Below are 21,663 nucleotides of genomic sequence, written 5' to 3' on the forward strand. Positions count from 1 at the left end.
AAAGCAGAATTTTTCCCCATAGTGCCACGGGGTAATCCCGCAAGTCAGTACTCGTATTTAATTGCCCAGACCTACTTATATTGCCCTTTGGAAGGTAATCAATGGGGGTGAGATGTTGTGGAAGGTTGACGTCTATACTCCGCTAAAATTATTCTACACTACTTCTAAAACAAAGGCAAAACTCATATACCAACAATATGAGAATCCACTTACTTTTTAGCTTTTTGTAACTATATGGCCACTCTAGTATGGTTCCGTGTATGTTTTTGACATTCACTGAGCAGAACGCACCATGTTTTGGTGGCCTAGCCTTTGACAATCTTGTCTCGGACGTGAACTGTTGAAGGAATGTGTGCGTAGAAGCCCGCTATGCAGCAGAAGGAGTTGAAATCCTGTTTGTCGGGATGCTGAATGATTGATGACCTTGGCTGCCATGCATAATGATGCACACTTAACCGTTTATTTTTGGAACACAATGATCCACATAATTAACTTTGTAGCACAATAAATTGTGCTTCCATCATCCTGACACTTGCCTCAAGTTTGTTTTACTTGTAAATGATTTACAAGGTTGAGACCTGTTAGTCATATACCGCCACATTTACATTTCGAAACGATGCTTTATCCATTCTGAAGGAAAGTTTGTGTTAACCTCTGGAGCTTTACATTCTCGCTGTCTTGCTGCCTTTGGCAAATCAAAAATAAGGGAACGAAATACAATATGACGCGATTATGACTTGGAACTGCCAATCAGGCTTCATCTGAGGTAACATTAAATCATACACTCAAGCTAGCAGTGACAGTCTGTCCAGTTGGGCTTGCTTTTAGAGAGTGCACCTTTAAAGGAGGCATAAAAAAAAGAAAACAAAAGGTATTCTTTTGTGTGACCTTACCCTCTCCTGTTTATCTCCGGACTGCTTATCTCCTTCTCCTCCTTTTGTTGCCATGTCACTCACACAACCACAATTGCAAAGATGGAAGATCCAGGATCATTAGTTGCACTGTGCTCACAAAGTGTGCGCGCGCGTGCGTGTGTTTATCAGAGGGAGGGAGAGTTTATGTGTAAGGTGCATTGTTGGAGTGCCTGTCAAAAAGCCATTAATGTAATTGGAACTTAAAATCCCATTTGTTTTCCCCTCTAGTGCTTACTGTCAGTACACAAGTCTAGGACTTGTGTTGAAAATCAACTTTTGTTATCAATATCAGGCGTCATGGAAGAGAGCGTCATCTTATTGAAAACGCTGCCACTCAAATGCTGTTGCTGAGGCAGGAGAGATTTCGAGAATTGTGAAACGTTTCAAATGCACCACCACTGCGGTGACATTTGCGTTTTCTAATATTCGCTTCTCCCTGTAGTCAAATAGTGTTTAGAGCTAATAATAATTGAATTGCTATACTTTCCCATTTGCACTATGCATTTGCTCTGCTTGTGCTTACCCACCCTCTAAGCTACATCACTAGTGTATCATATTGAGCTGTTTCTGTCTATATATATTTTTTGTCTTGCTTAGCTACACATGGGAAAAATATTACAAATATCCCTCAGTCAGTACTCTCAGTGCTACACCTCCAGTCACAATAATAAAAACATATCAATATGATATTCAACTTAGCAAGAAAGTTATGATGCAAGCGTTTATGATTTGATTGCAGTTAATTAGCAGTGCCTATGTTTACATGTAATCAGTAACCCTTTCAAAACCCTAATATTGGCAATATTTGGATTTTAAAAGGCCATATAAACTTGCAATAACCTGAATAAGAGCCCTGAGGTACCCCTTTTCTAACCTGAATATTTGGTCAGATAAACACGATTGGAATATCTCCTTTGAGAGGAACGTTAGTGTTCTGTGCCTCCTCTATCTGCAAGGAATGTTGTTGTTTTTTTTTTAAATTACAGTAGGTACTTGTATGTGCGGCGGCCATCTTACGTTGCCACTCACTCAACGAGCCAAACTTGAATACGTTGATTTCCTCACGGGGTTTTCACGTTATTTTCCGTTTCTACGGCAAAAAAAAGCCACTGTGTGTGTATATATACAATATGTGCGTGTATATAGGCCCGTGCATCTGGCACACCAACCCACCAGAAATACACAGTTAACCCGGCTATTTCAGAAACGGAGATTTTTACCTTTCCCCAAATATTGACCACAAACATGATCACTGTTACATAAAAACTTTTAGAATGTGTACAGATACTTGGGTTTGGAATGTGTACCAAGTAGTTACATTTTGGTGTTGATCTGGATAAAAACGCAGCTGGGAGTTTCACCTGGCATGTCCTAATTAGCAAGAAAGCATGTGTGAGGAGTACTTGTCCTTGGGTGAGGTATGCGATTTGCTGACTGCCCTTGTAGGATTCTCTCTGCAGTTTGTATTGTAGTCCAGTTTTGATGTCACTTTTGGCTTCTGACTTCATGATGTGACCTTTTGAACTTAGAGGATCAAGCGGCAGCACTAATGCACAGGGTTTCAAAGGTCTTCAAGCCTGCTCAGGCTTGATAACATCCTTTTATTTATATGCAGTTTCTGTAATGTGACACAAAGATTACATGCATTTTGTTTGTTTACGAATTCCGTCAGCACAAAGAGGCTTATATACGTGCCAATATGGCTCAACAAGTGCTTTAGGGAAAGAGATTAAAAAAAAAAAAGATTTAAATTCAAATGGAAAATAGATCAATAATGCAATCAATAAAACACAATCTGCCAGACTCAGAGTATTTAGATGCGAACAAAACTATACAATTACTTTGGCTGAATTTTGTCCTCAAAATTCACATCAGATTTGCTAAAGTGAAAACTATTCATACACAAATAACACAGGGGAACACAATTTTTGTTGAGTCTGTCTGCCGGTCTGATAGCTGTTTCTAACTAATTCTTGGATGTGGAATCCAAAACTGATCTCAGATTTTCTCTATCACGTCAAGTTTTTGAACTATAGATGCTTATTTTCTTAAAACAATAAGAAAAAATGCCTTACTTGATAGATGCGGTTGTTAAAAATAAATAAATAAAATACTTTCATACAATTAAATATGAAATATGACTATTCCCTACTTCTATGCTAACTTTCTGTTGGTAAATATTGATAGTACTGACCTGTTGGGAGCTACACACGTCTCAATTGTGACTGTACAAATAAGTTGCCACATAACTGTAGACGAGTCCAATTGTACAATCAGCCATTCTTACTACAGTCTTACTACGGCTAACAATAATTATCTGGAGGTTAACCTGTGGAAAAAAAAGATGATCTTAAAAACTACTCAATATGCCAATTTTAGTATTAATCAGCATACAAATCTACACTAAGTCAACAGATTGTAATCTGTACCTTTCTTGCCATCAGCACCAAAATATATTGAGTTTTTATTTGGCCCGTGTCCCACCCCACAAAAAGTTTAGTATGAATCAGTTAATTGGATTTTGCATAATCCTGCGAACAAACAGCCATAAAAATATGCCCTCCTAGGTTGAGGTAATATGATTCAGCCTGAATCAAATCATAAATTTGATAGGTTCCATTCAATAAAACAGACTCAGATGAATGTTCATGCTGCTAACACGTTTATTTGGCTATTTCTAGCAGGTCAGGCCTGAGTCCAAATGAGCTTAATTTCACTATCCGCTGTTAAATCGATCTTCTCAATATCACCAATCCGTTCCGTGTCTCATCTCCCTGCAGTGAATTTCAAATATCCCGGCATGTTCACGATATATGTTTTAAATTTCATGAAATGGCCGAGGCATGCTCGCGCAAATGTCCCCGAACTGGCCAGTAGCTTGCATCTAATTAGCATAATATTCATGTTTGTGAAAAGCGCTTAAGAGCACTCCTGGCATGGTCCGTTTCACATTTGCCACGTACCGCTGTAACGTTTGCTTAATGCCCGGCCTGTGCCTAGCGACGGCATGCTGCGCTCATTGTGAATGCAGCGTGAATGTGCAGTTTGGGTATGGGCCCATGCATCTCCAGGGCCATATAATCAGCTCTAAGCTGCTTCTATCAATCTTCATAACAGTAGTGGGCTGAGGAGGGAAGTGCAGCTAATCACGTCTAACTGGCCCCATGTTCAGCTTGGCTGTCGGTGTTATAGCGAGGCCATATGCAAACAGTGTCCTTACATGTGACTCATGTCTTGGCCGTCTCGCAGGGTTAGTCCACAGGTGGCGGGTACGGGCAGGAACGGGCCTGTGACTCCGCCCCCCCCCCCCAAAGTCACTTCTAGTGTAGGTTAATATAGGAGTGGTGGCCCTGCAGCAGTGGCAATCACAGCTCTGATCAGAGCGGCGCTTCAAAGATGTCTGTGCTAGTTGAAGCCAGAGTTGTCATTAGCTTCTGCCCTGTGCTTGACAGCCTGTCCCCTCCCCATACTTGTTCCCTCTCTCTCTCTCTCTCTCTCTCACTCTCCCTTTCTGTCATTGTCTCTCGTTCTTATCGCTCTCATATTCTGCCCGTGTGCAAATGGCTACTGTAATCCTGTCTGGTTGCTCGGGCCTGTCACTCCACATTTGCACTAAGCATCTTTCCTTCCCTCATCTCCTTTGCTCTAATTGTATTGTAATAAGCAATTACAGATCTATTTATGCACACCAGAGCTGAGATTGGACCACTTTTTAAAGGGACAAGTGGAGAGGGCGGAACCGGACGAGGCAGCCACGCTCGTCTTTTAGCTTGTTGCTCCACAAAGACGCCATTGCTCCTAATCACTCAGCTTCCTCTTTTCCTCTCGCTGATGTGCTAATCCTGCTCTCCTATCGTGCGCTTGCCTTCTGTTTTCTCTCCCGTGCACACAGGCCTCCAAAGCAGACATGATTGTGCTGGTGTTTGTCATTTATTGGCCGTGTTTTCTCTTGGTGGGCCTGTTCTAGTGATGCAAATGAGCAATGGCAGTGTTTACCTGGCCATGTTTTGCCTGCACGTGCCTGCGCAACGTCTCCGGCTTTGATCATGCTGCATTGCATTGACAGATGCTCTCTGGTGCTTTTCTGGTTGCTTATGAGCGAGGCGACAGACGGGATCTGAATGCCAGTAATTATATCCCCGCACTAGAACCGTAACAATTGCGGCTCCTACAACAAAGTGTGATGGCTTTTTTGCTATCTGTCCTATTATTTTTAGAGATGAGAAACGACATGGAAATCCCCAGCCTGTCTGGGGCTCCGTGTTTACAACTGTTTATGACCCTGTATGTGGAAGAGGTGAGGGCCGTGATAAAGGCTTACACCTTGTAATCATAGCTTGATGTGCGACCTCAACAACGCAGGTTCATGAGAGCGCTGGGTGGTTGCTAACAACACATAATAGCGAGTTAATAAGGAACACGAAGATCTTGTACTGATTGATGTTGCTACACACAATATTCTTGCATATATATATATATATATATATATATATATATATATGCTTGATCATACTTGTCATACATTTTGATGTGAGAATTACAAACTGGCTTCAACCTGCAGACTCAATGCCAGTCGCGAAACAAAAAGAATAGATGAAATAAACTACTAACCTTTGTCGGAGCAAGACTTTAATTTGCAGAGTTTTAAAGGCAAATTACAATTGTTGACAAAAGCTATCGTACTTAATCTTGAGTAGCGGTTATGTAATTTAGGCTAATTTATTTTGGAAGTGCAAGTCTGTTAGACGTGTTATTATAATAGCCTCTTATTGTTCTTTATGGCAACCTGTAACTAAACAAAGACCAATTGGTAGGAATGCAAGGATTGGATCTTGCAAATTTGCCTTGTAAAGCTTCAAACAGATTGATTTGTCTTTGTGGATCACCACCAGCAAAAGCTTAGACAGAATAGATTAGACTATATTAAGTGCATTGACCGTTAAATAGGAGAAACGATTGCTGATGGGTCAAAGGTTACCTGTATTCAACCGCCCGGACACTTGATCAATACAGGCCAACTAAATGGTATGTAATGGTGAATGGTTGTGTTTATTAAGATGCTGTAATATTTTTTACTTCAATATAGGGATGTCCCCATCATACTTTTTGCACCCGAGTCCAAGTCACCTAATTTTCAGGATCTGCCGATACAGTCGCAAACCGATATTTTTCAATGTATTAAGGAGGGAAAAAAGTCCATCCATATCGTCTTAATTCAGTTATTTTTATTTGAACAAAGCTAATTGAGAAACACTTTGAAGGAGGTATTTGACAGAGTAATAAAGAAAGGCAGGAAATTGGAAAGCTACAAGTAAAAATATAAATACTTTATGTTGCGTCTTCTCTTCTCTCACCATAAATGGTGTCAGCTTACACCTTTGCCAGGAAAACTGCTAAATGTCTTTATCACCATCTGCCAGTCAAGCATGTGGCCCTGAATGGAGTTTAAAAGACAACATACTGCTGGTGCTCGAGTGTAAAACTCTCAAGATTTGCAGAAATATGTCACATGTTTTTTATGTTTTTTTTTTCCCCCGTCTCTGCAGCCTTCTGTCTTACATTTTATTTTGTTTCACACTATAATCATCTCGTCTCATCCTTCTTGCGGAGTTAATAACATTCACAGCTTCCCTTTGCGGTTTCTGTTCTCCATGTTCGAAACACTAATAGCTTTTTGTTGGTGCATCATGAAGGCTCTTTGTATTTTGTTTGCTGCCACAGGTCGAGGTACTGAATTTCTACAAATAGTAATATTATAGCATGTTGCAATATCAGCTGCGGGCTTATCTTTTTCATCTTCCTCTGCACCCGCCGTAGTTCTACCCCGCTGTTATTAAACACAGTCAAACCGGCAGCTCAATATTATAAGGATGTAAAATGTTGTGCATTATTTACACTCAGTTTAAATAGGACAAAAGGCAATGTACACCAGCGCTGGCAATGTACTTACAGTTTTCGTTCGGAACCATCAGAGGACAATTGCCTGCATGTTTTATCCTTCATGTAATAGTTCACAGCCATACTACAAAGAGATGCAGTTCAGTTCACTGCAATTTGGTTCAGTACTCTTAACCCTGATTAGGGTTGGATTTACACGGCAGGCTGCGTAGACTGGATGGCGATACCTGTCATAGCTTCATACATGGGTTGACAGCATGCATCTTATGACTGGCCAATTCAGTCGTCTTTAATGGTGCCTTTTGTTTTCTTGTTATTCCGTTAATTCCATTCTAAGACGAAAGACGCAGAAGACAATTTGTTCTTGTGAACCAATCAATAGACACTAGCGTGTCTAATTTCACAAGTGTACTGAAGCGTAATAATGCGACGGTACCCGGGCAAAGTGGTATTAAAAAATGGGTGAGCTAAATTTGGATATTTGTCACCATTTACAATCGAAACACATTGCAGTGTGTATTGAACGTTCCCATTTGGTGCAAACATGGCTTTAGAACATTTATCTTATGGTACATTCATTGAGGGGTTTGTGTAGAATTCCGACACCAGACTTTGATTTTGGTATAAATACCAACTCCCTAAATTTTGATGGAAAGTTTGCGAAATAACCTGTTCACCTGTCTTCACTTTGACTACCTAATAGCCATTCTTAGGCTATTAACAAATTCACAAACACCTTGGCTCTAATTGCTGCAGTCAGCAGATCACCAGGGACAAGTCTTGAATGTTTAACGTGTGCCTTAGACGTTGCAAACGTAATACTGAAAGCAGGCTGGAGCTTGTCATGTCCAATGATTTCACATCGGGAATCTTTAAGTCGCTCACAGTCACGGGGCCGATTGCTGTTTCCACTTGTCTGACTAGTCAAGACTTTTCCGTGTTGTCAATTTGAAGTACAAGTGTTTAACTCATTCACTCCCAGCCATTTTCACAGAAGCAGTCCCGTTCGCTCCCGGCGGTTTTACTGGATTTTGACTGATTTTGCAAGGCCCACAGAATATTGTGTTCTATTGCTAGCATGGAACCTATCAAAAGAAAAAATTAAAGTCTCTTCTTTCATCAGGAAAAAAAGTATTTTTGTATCTGTTTCCGTTTTGCAACAATTAGCATTAGAAGAGAGCTAAGTTTCATCAGTTTTCACAAATCTATTTAAAATTGTAAGTAATTGAGCTTTTTTCCTACATGGCCCTGGTTGATCTCCTTTGCTCTGCTGCCACCTGCTGGCCGTTTGTGTAATAACTACCATTTCTGCAACCGTTCTTTGCAGTTGAGAGGCTGCATCAAACCCTTCTGTATGCTCTAGCATAAAAAAAAACAAAAAAACACTTAGAACATAAAAAAAACGTATTTATACGTTATTGGGAGTAAATTAGTTAAGGGTCTTAATTTGCATGTACGCAGACAGTTCTCTCTGGATAATAGTTGTATGACTAATATTTTGAATTATTATGATATTTTTTCACACAATGGAGCAACGGGTCTCTGGGAGCAGCCTGGGGAACAATTCAGAGTATCAGTGTCCTGCTCAAGGAAACCATAGCCACGGGTCCGAGTGATGTTCTGGGTGTATGGTCCATTGCCCACATTCCTTAGCTGGTCGATGGCTGGGATTTTAACAGGGCTCCCACAGTGGCAGGCGGCGAGCATAACAATTTGGCAACAACAGTTACCCCCACAAGAACCATAGACAGCCGCAACAGCCTGGCACCTCCTCCTCGTGTTGCTCACCAGCCTGGTCACACACCGGTGTGGAATGGCATCTCATTCTTTAAACAGAATTTGTTGCAAGTCGGCCAACGTGGTTGTGTTGGCCCCGCTGGTACCAACAGCACGCCTGAGCTGGTCTTACAAGTGGGGTTGCGGTCAGGACTGCTGGCATCTTCTAGTGGTAGTCTTTTACAAACCTTGCTTGACTTGTCAATTTGGAAGACAGACTTCTGTCCCAGGCTGTGCAGCGATGGGATTGCCACCGGTTGCGCAATCTCATCTCGATACCTCTCTGCATTGAGATTCCACCAGAAGATGGCTTTATCGGTACTGCAATCAGCCTGACGTTCTCCGCATCCTCTTCACACTTTGATCCAACTGCTGCAGGCAGAATCTTGACTCATAGCTGAACGTAACGTCCCTCCACATATTCAGGTACCAGCAGCCAAAAACAAGTGTCAATGGCAACAGCAAAATAAGCTGTTTGGCATTGGCAGAGATTTTTTTATGGGCATAACCCACATCTTCAGCTCTCCTGTTGATTGCCACAAAATGCATTTGGCACCATTTAAAATAGGTTATAAATAAGTTTTATTACCAAGAAACATTGCTGCTACAAAAAAAATATTCTACCTTACACCAATTTTATTACTTTTAGTGTTTTGTTTTGACTTTTCTTCTCTGTGTTGGCGTCTGTGCATGTGGGTTGTTTTACTGTGTTCGGTGAATGCAAAATAAGCGGCATCGGATCTGTCTCACTTGAAATGTACATTAGACAGTCAAAACAACCCGGCTGCAGACAAACTGGAATTCAGCGTTTGAACCTGTACAGGCCACACACTGTACGCTTAGCAAAATGGAAACACGCACATCTCTTTAGGGTCTCTTTGGGAGGTGCAAAAATAGCTGAAGTTTGAAAAATTGGGTTAAGAAAAAAAAAAAAAAACTGGGTTGAAGAGATCTGTCCATTTCTAAATATTATTGAAATGCTACAGGTGTTTTCTTTATTCCCTTGTGTTTCTTTTAATTGAATACTGTTTTTGATGAATAATTATTTCCCTGAATAAAATTAGTGCTACTGCACTCATGAATGAGATTAAAAAGCAGCTGATACATTTATATGAAACATACAAAACAATTACGAGGACTCGTGTAGCATCTTAACAAAAAGGAACCTGCCCATTTAGTTTTATAGTATAGAGTCATGAGCCATAATGTCGTCAGTCACCATGGGAACCAAAAAAACAGGACAAGTAATTGTGTTATACCGGGAGTCAGCAATGCCATCAGCTTCTCAGGAGAGAGACAAGGCTGAAAACTTGACAGGCTGGAACGGGTTTGATGGAACAAGATGGAAAGATGACCAGGGAATGGGCGGCCTGGAAGGGAAATGGGACAAAGCGCTGATGTAGCGAGGCATGCCAACATGAACGCATGCTTGTTTATTTATCTATTTCTTTATTTTGCCTTGATTTGCAAAGATTAAAGTGAGTGATGATGATAAATACTCGCACAGCCGGCTTATCAGCAGCTGTCTGGCCTGGGGTTGCCGGCGGTGGCATCCAAGTCTGATAACCCCCAAGGTCTGAGGGATGATGTTGGCAAGGAGGAGGGGAGAGGAGGAGGAGGATGCAGCTACCGGGTCTTTTCTCGTGTGCAACCAACGACCGGCCAGTTCATGGTTTGGCATGTTGATGTATTACAGAGGAGGGGAAAAACATAATAGCGGTTAGCTTCGCTATGACTATCCCCTTCAGAAACTTGAGCGACATCAAACTTATGCCGATGTTAAGTTTGAAGTAAGGAAGTCATTTTCTCATGGTCATTCTCCACACACAGTGGTGCATATAACCAAACCTCTTTGAGCATTTAATATTGTCACTCTAGTTTCAACTTTAGCTGTATTTTTAAGGTATTGACTTCACTTCATGTTTTACACATAATAAGCATGCCAGTTTTGATGGTATGACAACCAAAATCAAAAATATCGCGGTATCACAGTATTAAGATTACGGTTAGTTGACTGAACTCTGCAAGCAGCCAATCATATTGTTGCTTAGACATCCCCGCAGGACAGCCAGGATTGTTGGTTTTAGAAACCTTGACTTTTTAAAACTATGGTATGCCGTCATACCGGTTATCAGCCCGTGCCGAGTTACTGTACACACATTTTGGAACCATCTTCAGTGCCTGCTGGAATCTACTAAATTTAGAAAACATTCTGAACCATTGGACATTCACCTGTAGAAATAATTTATTGACTTGGGTTTGGTTCATATGGACCACGGTTGAGAAATGGTTTCCCGGTTTAGAAATGCGGTTCCTCCCATGGAAACAAACATTGACCAGGCAACAAGTTTGAACACACCACATTTAGTAACTTTTGTTAGGGCATTACACAATTCAATATAACTGAATAAAAGCCTATATTACAGAATGACATCGTCGAGAGTAACTAATATCATAACAACTGACAACATTCTCATCATAAGGGACATTCACATAAACTAAGAGTGGCTAACACATCATCAAACATTATCATTATAAGGAATATAGCAACTGTATAGCAATTACAAAATAAAAGTGACTAGACAAAATAAGACTGACGACTAAAACCTCACACAGCAACTGCATCATTATAAGGGACAACATAATACAAGACCATAACAATTCAATGGCCCACTGTAAAAAGTATCAAAGTAAGAAATATAAACACGAAATGTAACAAGAGAGAACTGAAGTGCAAGCGCGCGTGTTCATATGGCGCACAATTTTGTGCCTGTGAGACTCACTGCACCTGGATAGCCCTTGACAGATGCGTCCTAGAAATGAATCTTGCTTCTTTTCATCACCGTTGAGCCTATCTTTCATGCATTGAAAGTGTTTCGGTCAGCATTTTGATCAAAATTGTTTCTCTCAACCGTCAACTCTCCAGCTCTGTTATCCCAGGGAATTGTTATCAGGTTTCTTTTGTTGTTGTTGTTGTTGTTGTTGTTTCTGGTGATCTTATTGGATTATTTGTGCATCTAAATATGTGAAGAGTTGTCTTGTATGAATCTGAAGTTAGTGTTCTTAAATGTTCATAAGTTAACACATTCATTGCCAGACCAGCAAAAAAAAACATCATTTGACGTCTTTTTCCGTCAATGGCAGTGAATGAGTTAATAGTTGTGCAACAGTTTTGCTGTAGTTCCCTGACCCTTTCACCACCTCCAAATTTAGTACCATTTTCTTTTTTTTTTTGCTGCCATTTTGATGATGTGGGTAATAATCCTTCATATTGTCACTGCTTGGAATTAAATGAGGCCTTAATGCACCCTGATTCCATCAGCGCTCATTAATTTGTTTTGTTGCTAATAAATGAATGCTGAGGTTGCTTAAGTTGGACCAAACTTTTTGAGGATGAGATGTGGATGTTGTCTGGCAGAGAGAATCACAGAACTCTGTTTATTCCTCTTTTTTTCCCCCCTGTCAAAACGTTCAGCCTTTGTGACCTTGCTTGCTACGAATACAGAATTTCAAATGGGACTTTGGGACTTTTATTGTGTGCATGTATTCAAGAATGCGCGCATCCTCTTTATTAGACGTGCCGCCCATTAAAGGTGTTGTGCAATGCATTGAAAGTTTTATGTTACTAATCAATCCTCCGTTTTCCTTTCAGATGGTCACAAGAACGAAGAAAATATTTGTGGGTGGCCTTTCAGCCAATACAGTAGTGGAAGATGTGAGGCAGTATTTTGAACAGTTTGGGAAGGTAAGGCTTTTTTTTTTTTGTTATTGCTTGTAAGCGTGTCAATTGTGTGACTACATCCTGTTGATTTTAACATATGATAATGAAACTCAAAGCTGGAAACAGTGTTTTTTTTATTTTTATTTTTTTTATTTATTTAATTTTTTTTTTTAACAATTATTGTGACAAGGAAATTATGGATAATTATGGTTGAAAAGCATTTGTTTGATCAGCAATATGGCAAAAATGAATGAAAAAAGAAAATAGTCGCTAAATCATAGCTAAGTGGAACCTTCAAAGTTGATCATAATTAGAGATGTTCGACACCAGTTTTTTTTTTTCCTGAGTAGTAGTGATAGTGCATACATATATTACATAAAATGTCCCAAAAAACAATGACAGATAATTTTTAATAAAGACCTACATATCCCAATATAGAACTTTAAAATTATATGCCATTAATGGTAATTTTCTATTCTCCTAATTACTGATTTCTAGTTCTTGATTGTGAACCGGCCACAAGAGGGCGACCAATATTGGTATTGTCTGCCATTGCAAGTACGACCTTGAAATAAGGCCTGGTATCGGCCCAATACCGATACTTACCCATCGCTAATCACAATTTGTTCAGTGACTCTGGTCAACAGAGATCGTTTTATTTACAGAATTTTTTTTATTTTATTTATTTTTTATGAAGTTCAAACTGTTGCCTTCGTCATTTTTTTTTTTAAACTTGGAAGGCCAGTAATATTTTAACAGTGATATATGTTATACAAAAGGTTTCACAGTCTTAATATCTTAGGATATAACGATAACGGCGAGATCGCAGTATATCATATTAAAATTGCCACTAATATCGTCATCTTCCTGTTACCATATTAAAACCATGTTATTTTGCGCTGCTAAGCTAATAGGAACTCACACTGCTTACTGGTTTAATATCAGTGAAAAATAATTATTATTAATAATTTTGATAATTTTAATATAATTCAAGATGGCGGAGAGCAGCGAACCTACTGGCATCGATTTAGCTGTCACTGTTATGTACAAACCACATTATTGTGCTTTTTTCCCCTCAATGTCATGAGCTTTTTTTTCTTTTCTTTTTTACAATATGGTGAATTGTTATACAGTATTGTGATTTTTTTTATTAAATAATAATAAAGTGTATCGGAATAATCGCATTGTGAGGTTCATATCATGATAATAACAAATCATGACATTTGGATGTTTTTACATCCCATCTAATATACATTGTTAGAAATAATGTGACACTCTCAAAGACTTAACTTTAACGGCGAATTGGGAGGGTTAAGTAAGGGTAACGTCATCTGAATAAACACCTCAATTTCCTTTTGTTTGCCAATGATTAATTCAAATACTAGCTCTGACTGATCAAGCCGTTGTGAATGGGAACAAAAAAAAACCAAGTAAACAGCAAAATAATAGCAATTAAAGTACTAAACAATGCTTTTGGCGAAGAGCTCGTCAACTGATGACAGTGAAACAGCATCGCTGGTCAAACGTGCTTAGAACACACCGGAATCTTTTCTACTTAGAATATGCGCTCACTTTAAGGTATTATTCTTCTTGTCTTATCTTCTCTTTTCTTACTTTTATCCTTCTTTCAGGAAAATATGTCGCAAAAAGACACCTAATTCCAAAGTGAAAAGCCGAACATGAATGCGGAGTTAATCCTTTGAAACTGGCTGGAATGAGATTTGAAGTGACGTGAACGGCGCGCGATATGCTGACTAATGCATTAAGTCGGCTCGAGTCCAAAATTGTGCAATATTCGTTTGAACTCCAAATTTGACAAGCTTTAAAGAGTTTCACCTTTGGAGGTTCCGACTCATAGGTTGCAATGAAAATGGAGTTCTTGCCGCGTGGTCTTTGTTAGCAGTTTGTGGTTTGTCAGACCAACAGCCCCAGCTGAGTGAGGCATATTTTCACGCCCTTTAATACAAGGACATGCATGCCACACACATGCACGCAAGCAGGCTTTGATACAGTGGCAGCATTTCACAGATAATTTCCTCACACTGAGCGGAGATCCATTTCCCTCATGTCATATTCCACATCAGTCAAGGTCACCTTCATCTGATACAGTCTCTGTAACATCAGCACTTGACCTTGAGTTTAAACAGTTTCCGCGAGGATGGATTTTTCATGGGCACATAATGCGCCGTGTCCTCAAGGAGACAAAAGAGCTGTTATGAAATAATGGAAACAGTTATTTTTGGTTCAGACCCAGTATGCAACCATCTCTCCCCTCCCCCCAAAAGGCAAGCGTTGTTTTCCTGGCTGGAAGCGAGCGAGGTGAATGACTTTGTTTGGCTCCTCTTCTGTTGAGGATGCTTGGAAGGCCCTACCGCACGGCCTGGATGGTTTATTTGCACAATAGAACCCGGCAAGCAAATATGCAGCGCGGCTTTGCAATCAATGGATCCGAGAAAGGGCTCAAAATGATTTTCGACTTGATTGAATGACATAATTGACTTGATTATACAACGTTTTTTGTTTTTTTTCTCCCCTCCCTCCTTGAGAAATCCTCAAATGCTTAGGAGGAAACAAACAAATCAGACTGATTGAGCAAGATCTTGTACATGTTTTCTTGGTGTGCTTTTTTTTATTTTTTTTTATAGCCTACTTGTGCATGCCTCCATGTGTCTGCCGTAAAGCTCTCGCCTTGCGTGAGTGTTCCAGCGATTAAGTGTATTTATACGCTTGCGTGATTAGATGTGCGTCTGTGCGTGCAGGTCTGCGGGAGCATGGCAAATTAAACATCTCAGGAGATATTGGGGGCAATACCTGTCGAGCAAATGTAAAGAAAAGTTATTCTGGGTTTTTTTTTTTTCTTTACATGACTGAGCTAAACTTTATCAATGCCCTCTACTGTCATCATGGGGATTCCATAAAACAGAAAACTAATTTAGTTTCCTCTGCGAAGAATTATAGCTGCATTCCCATTACAGTTTCTCCCAAAAATAAAAACGATATTGTACTATTTCGATAAAGTACAATTTTGACTTGTAGGTGTTTCCTTTGTTTTCGCTTCTGAGGCAAAATTGTCGTAATGTCCCATCTTGCCAGGTCTCGCAGTTCTGTAGGAGGTGCTCATGATGTTTATGTTTTGTTAAGTGTTGTTACGTGCGCTGTATGTCGCTCGATTGCTCGTTGCCCATGGTTACGGCCATTTCTCATCCAACAATATATGGACGGCGGCCATGGCTCTGCAGCTAAATCGCTTTTTGCTTAAAACGACTTGTTATCCCCTCGGGAGGCAGAAAGCGAGTGGGCCCGTACTTCCTACATCCTTTCCCCCGTGACCGGTCGGGGGGTCACATGACTACAGAGAATGCGCAAAAAGTGTTTCCATTACACTTTTGCGAAATACTTCTATTTCGACATGTCTCAAAGTAAAATAAGTGATAAATGCACTCCTACTGTATATGTCTGTTGCTTACCAGTAGACAAGCTAGTATCTGTTAGAAAATTGCAGTTTCTTGTTTACATTCAAACTTCGTTCGAAACTATCGTTTCAATTCTTGTTTCAACCGTATTTTGTGCATGCATGGCCCTTTTAAGGGATGGGTCTTTAAAAATATAATAGTACTGTTAAATGTTATCGGTCTGGGGGGGAAAATTTAACAATATTATGATTGAGCAATGTTTTCTTCTTGTGTGGTGTGGAACTGGACTCGTCGTATTCTGACAGCTATAACCAAAAGTATTGTAAAATTAAAACTGGCCAGACAGTGTAAATCAAAACCAAACTATGTTGTCATCGTAAAGGCTGAATTTTTGATGCAGTTGTTGTGTTGGAACTCATTAGCTTGTGCAAGTGTCACTCACACACAGATGCAAGAAATATTGTCTCTCCATAGAAAACACACTGAGTCCTTTCCTTTCACTGTGACGTAGCAAGAGATGTGTCTGTGCATGTGTGTGTGTGTGTGTGTGTGTGGCACCATAAGCCAATTACCAGGATGTGGTCTGCAGAGGTGTCGGGGTTTGGGAGGCGGTGGAGGGCAAACAGCTTGTGTGGCCACAACTGGGTCACAGGTTCCGTCGGTAACCTCCTCGCCTTGCAACCTTAGTCCCTCTCTACTCTGTCTGTGACATCTCTCCTCTGCATCAGTCTCAGGGCATCACTCTCCCCAGCTGTCACTTTTAAGACGCAACACGAGCCTGCGCTTGGCACAATTTCACAACCTTGCCGCTTATTTGTTGCCTTCATTAGGCGCTGAAGGCGTGTATTGGAAGTGATTGCGTTTAAGTGGAAGTGTGCTTGTGTTTGACTGATTATAATGCATCTCAGATGGATCTCATTACCTGGCTAATAGTTACCACATCCTGCCACCTATTTTGCTTCTCAGGGCATCACGCTGCACATTAGCCGTGCGAGCCAGTTGAGGAAATCTTATCGTTTCTTTATATTCAAGCACGCTTAGCCAGAGGCCGATCCCGCTCCAGCTTCGCAATAAAGTGAAATTCATCATTACTGTGCTTGGGCTGTTATTTGCTTTTGTGCAGACTTATATATTGCAACGGAATAGAATGCTACCATTTAAAGATCAATCTTATTTTTACACTCAGTCATTTATTTACCATTTACTTCCCAAAATGTGTACAGGTACTGATTTTCAACCAAGTGGTTACAAATGCAACCAGTGATTGAAGGGCCTCCGGTTCCATTCACCAAAATGGTGTGCATCCAAATTCTATGCTGTTTATCTATTTGATGACGTTGCTACCATGGTGTTTTTTTTAACTCATTCACTCCCAGCCATTTTCACAGAAGCAGTCCCGTTCGCTCCCGGCTGTTTTACTGGATTTTGACTGATTTTGCAAGGCCCACAGAATATTGTGTTCTATTGCTATAAAAGCATGGAACCTATCAAAAGAAAGATTAAAATCTCTTCCTTCATCAGGAAAAAAAAAGTATGTTTCTATCTGTTTCCGTTTTGCAGCAATTAGCATTAGAAGAGAGCTAAGTTTCATCAGTTTTCACAAATCTATTCAAAATAGTAAGTAATTGAGCTTTTTTCCTACATGGCCCTGGTTGATCTCCTTTGCTCTGCTGCCACCTGCTGGCCGTTTGTGTAATAACTACCATTTCTGCAACCGTTCTTTGCAGTTGAGAGGCTGCATCAAAGCCTTCTGTATGCTCTAGCATAAAAAAAACAAAAACAAACGTATAAATACGTCTTTGGGACACTTAGAACATTAAAAAAACGTATTTACACGTTATTGGGAGCAAATGAGTTAAATATTGCACACAAGTAATACACATTTAAAAAAAAAAAACTAATACTAATACTGAAACAAACAAACTAAAACTAAGCATTTTTTTAAAGAATTAAACAAATAAAAACTAACAGAACCACCCTGAAAACTAATAAAAACTAACTAAAATGAAAAATTCCAAAATTATAATAACCCTACTGCCATATTAAAAATAAACTGTAGCATTTTTCTAGATATGCAAAAGCACAAATAAAATATTTGTGCAATTTTTAGGATTAAACACACTTTCTCTTCATAACATTATGTGGCCCTTGTGTGCTTGTGATTTTCTGTATGTGGCCCTCAGATGAAAAATTTTGGACACCCCTGACCTCAGACATACAAATATGTTGCTCCAGAAAATCTACCAACAATTTTATACGCGTGATCTAATTTTGCCCATACTCAAACACATTTTGACGCCCTTTGCAAAAAGCTTCCACTGAGGCAAGCACTTGATTAGAGTTGGAATTTGGTGTGAAGACACCTTGCAAATGTGGATGTGACGTACCAGCTGAGCCCTGCCCTGGCATCAAGAGAGCTCGCCACAGTCCTAAAGGCGTAATTAGATGGGGTGACTAATGCTTCGGTCCTCATTGGTTTATTTTGATCAGCTTTTGAGTGCATCCCACACTGGTCTCGTTTCGCCCAACAGAAACAAGTCCTGTTCTCAGAATCAGTCCGCCTCCACTTCAGTCACTTGGCTGGGCTTTGCAGCGCAGCCCTCAAGCAGACTCTTATTTCCATCAGAGCTACTTGCTTCCATGTCACTCGGCTCCCACAATCGTTTCTTTATGTCCGGGCCGTCCTGGTTCTCATGCTCCACTGGTCTAGAGCCAGCTCCTGGAGGTGTAACTGAATGGGTGGAGGAAGAGGAGGAGCTTATCCAGTTCACCGCCACTGGGCTTATGAGGGATAAAGGTAGATACAAAGGTCACCACTGAGTCAGACAAGCACAGCAGTGCATCGAGTCCTAGAAGATGACAGTGATATGATTTAAGTTAAATAAATGTCAATTCACGAGACTGAATGTAAGAGTGATGGGGAACACAGCAAACGCTGTATATTTACAGAGACGTGATGGGAAAAGATCACAGCCAGAGCACAGATTCTTCTCTCATGCTCAGAATGAAGCGTTTGCGACAATGAACTGAAATTATAGAAGCATCAGAAGCAAATTTGTTGGTTAGTGTGTGACATTTGTTCTGGGGCTTTGCCACTCTAATACCACGGCTGACATTTTGCATGGTCTTAGTTTGTAAATGGCACCAAAATAACTCGAGATGCGAGACCATCTGTAAAGACTGAATTCATTGTGCCTACCTGACAGGCGTACTAACTCGCGTCTAGAAATATTTGTGGCTCATGTCAAGTAAGAAACTGGATTATTGCAAAATCTGTCATTTTTTAATGGATATCCTTAAACATATAGTGCCTTTGTAGATCATATACCATTCATTTCTTAGTCACAAGGATTAGGCAGAAACAACACAAAAGATTTTCATTTTTTAACTTTGTCAAGGGGTGACATGCCAATGAAGAAAACCTAAGCTAGCGAACTCAATGGATCTAGTATATGGCTCGGTTGGCACTTTTACTATACTTGAGATTGCAATAATCAATTTTCCTCCATCCGTCTGATTGACAAAGCAGTCATTGAATGTGGACTTTCATGGATTGGAGTGACGGCCACTATGATGAGGAGAGCCTCTGACATGTTCAAGCGCTCAAGCAGAAAAACACCGATGATTAATGCAGGGGAAAAAATGCACTTTAAGAGAGGGAAAGGAAGCTAATCAAAAGGCCACAGTCCTTCATCGCACTTCCTCGGCTGGCGCAGGTGCACATTTGCATGCCATTTACATGGTGGCTCGCAGTGACCACTGGCGCTCCAACGTCTCGGTGTCCATCACCGGCTGACGTCCTGTGATTGTTTTTCTCGCTGCCGCAACTGACCTAATCAGTTGGGGGATATTGTCTGGTTCCAGTGATTATAAGGAGTGATCAGAGCAGCCATGATGGAGCTTGTGCCTCTCCGTCCCGATTTAGCCAGAGGCTTCAATCTCATTGCAGTCACTTGTAGTTAGTGACTGAGACTTGCCGAGAGAAGGGCAGAGCAATATAAATGAATTGGCTATGAATGCGGGTATGCTAGTGCTGCTGCAGGGACACATGAGGGAAAAGGGCCAGTTAGACAAACCATTTTATACCCCCCTTGACCTTTATTTGCCCATTGGCCCAGCAACATTTCCAACAGCTTTTTAAATGGCCGCTGAAGAATTGAGCTGCTGTATCCACATCGCTCTTCATCCTTGTGTGTATTTGACGTCTATTGCCGTCTTTACGATTGGTTATTGTATTTTTACCTTGAGGTTTGAACCTTTAATTCAAGATAGATTTTTGACTATTGCTGATCTCTTGAAATACATATCACACACATTCTTATGGTCGGGTGACCAAATGTCCTCTTTTGCAAAACTGCTATGAATGTTTCAGCATCTAATAAAGGTTCTGGTGCTGGAGATCTTTCAACTCATTCGAACCCAAAAAAGTGTAAATACTTTTTTAAATACTTTGTCCTTCACTCCCAAAAACATATTTTTACTTTTTTTTTTTTTTAATGCAAGAGGCTACAGAAGGCTTTGATGCAGCTTCTGACATGAAGAGGTGGCTTTAAAGCAATGGTAGTTATTACAAAAATGGTCAGCAGGTGGAGCTAGATAAGATATCAGCCAGGTCCATGTTGCAACAACCTCTTTTTGACAATGTTTTCACCAGCAATGTGAATGATGAAACTTAGCTATATTCTAATGCTAATTGCTGCAAAATAGAAACATATACAAATATACTTTTTCCTGATAAAAGAAGAGACTCCAATCTTTCTTTTGGTAGGTTGCATGTTTTTATATCAATGGAACACAATATTCTGCGGGCCTTGCAAAATCAGACAACAATAATGTATACTTATTCTAATCTAATCTACATCTTGAGTGTTCAAATAAGGTGATGCGTTGTATTAGCGACCTATTTTTTTCTTTTTTTTTATAGCTCACTTGTAGCACCCCGCACTCCCAAACCGAAGCAGGTACACGGAGCAGGTTCAATCTCTGAGTTGGGTGGGGGAAAAAAAAAGGTCGATTGCAGGAGGTTGACTTCTTGAAAAGTAGATTTTGGGGCAAAAAAAAAAGGTTGCGTACCCCTAATTCAGAGCACCAAGCCATTATTTTGTTAGACTTCAAAACAGATTTATGTTTTTTAGTTTTCTAGCCATACAGAGGAGGCATGCTTTAAATGTTTATAATGCATGGCATCTTTAAGTACACGTTGAGTATCATTTAAGTATCGCAAGTTTTGGCCAACTGACCTCTATTTTGATATTAAAATATGGCCGCCCTACTCTGTAGACTGCTTACAAATTAAGGCTTCAGATCAGTGAAGATTGACACCTTTCTGTAGGTCTCTGGTCTCATCTCCCAGCTGTCTTTCCTTGAAACGGCTCCCTTCGGATAAGCCCGGATTGGCTTGATTGTGTTATCGGTGACTGATCGGCTGATTGAATGACGAAATTTTGAGCCTGCTCCTTAAAGAATGAAATGTTTAAAGAAGATTGACTGTGATTGTATCAGATTCAGCACCTGCTCAAAGGGGTCAATCAGGTGACGGCGGGAGGCTGAGGCGCCATTGTGACTCGAAACGGCGGTGTTAATGCGCGGATTGGGGTTTATTATTGGGAGGGTGGTAGACGGATGCTTACAAGGCGCCACGGATGCCATTCAACAGGGGAGCAGTTGAAAAATGTCATCACAGGAAGTGTCATGAGTCATTTGCAGCAGTCTTAACATCAGATTAGCGCGGAGGCGTCCATATCCGCACCTCCACCTCCGCCTTGGCAACAGCGTGTGGGAGAACAGTTGGGTTGGAATTGCGACTCAAATAGGGTTATTTTGCTGATGGCTGCGAGACATCGATTGATGTATGCTGCATGTGTGTTCTCCAGATTGGCATGGAATGCAGAATTTAAAGGTCGAGAGCTTGGCAGAATATGAATGGAAGGCGAGCCAAGAG

At 40.4% G+C, this 21,663-nt stretch overlaps 1 protein-coding gene across 11 annotated transcripts in view; it reads left to right on the forward strand.

Annotated features, from left to right (window-relative positions):
* Positions 1 to 21,663, forward strand: part of LOC144005816 (RNA-binding protein Musashi homolog 2) — a 271,115-nt gene that overhangs the window by 71,522 nt on the left and 177,930 nt on the right. For all 11 annotated transcript variants that reach the window (XM_077504186.1, XM_077504187.1, XM_077504189.1 and 8 more), the window contains exon 6: positions 12,241 to 12,333. In XM_077504186.1, the coding sequence (XP_077360312.1) occupies positions 12,241 to 12,333 (93 nt within the window). The remainder of the gene's footprint in view (positions 1 to 12,240; positions 12,334 to 21,663) is intronic.

This window comes from Festucalex cinctus, chromosome 18 (genome assembly GCF_051991245.1).
Source record: "Festucalex cinctus isolate MCC-2025b chromosome 18, RoL_Fcin_1.0, whole genome shotgun sequence".
Lineage (NCBI taxonomy): Eukaryota > Metazoa > Chordata > Actinopteri > Syngnathiformes > Syngnathidae > Festucalex > Festucalex cinctus.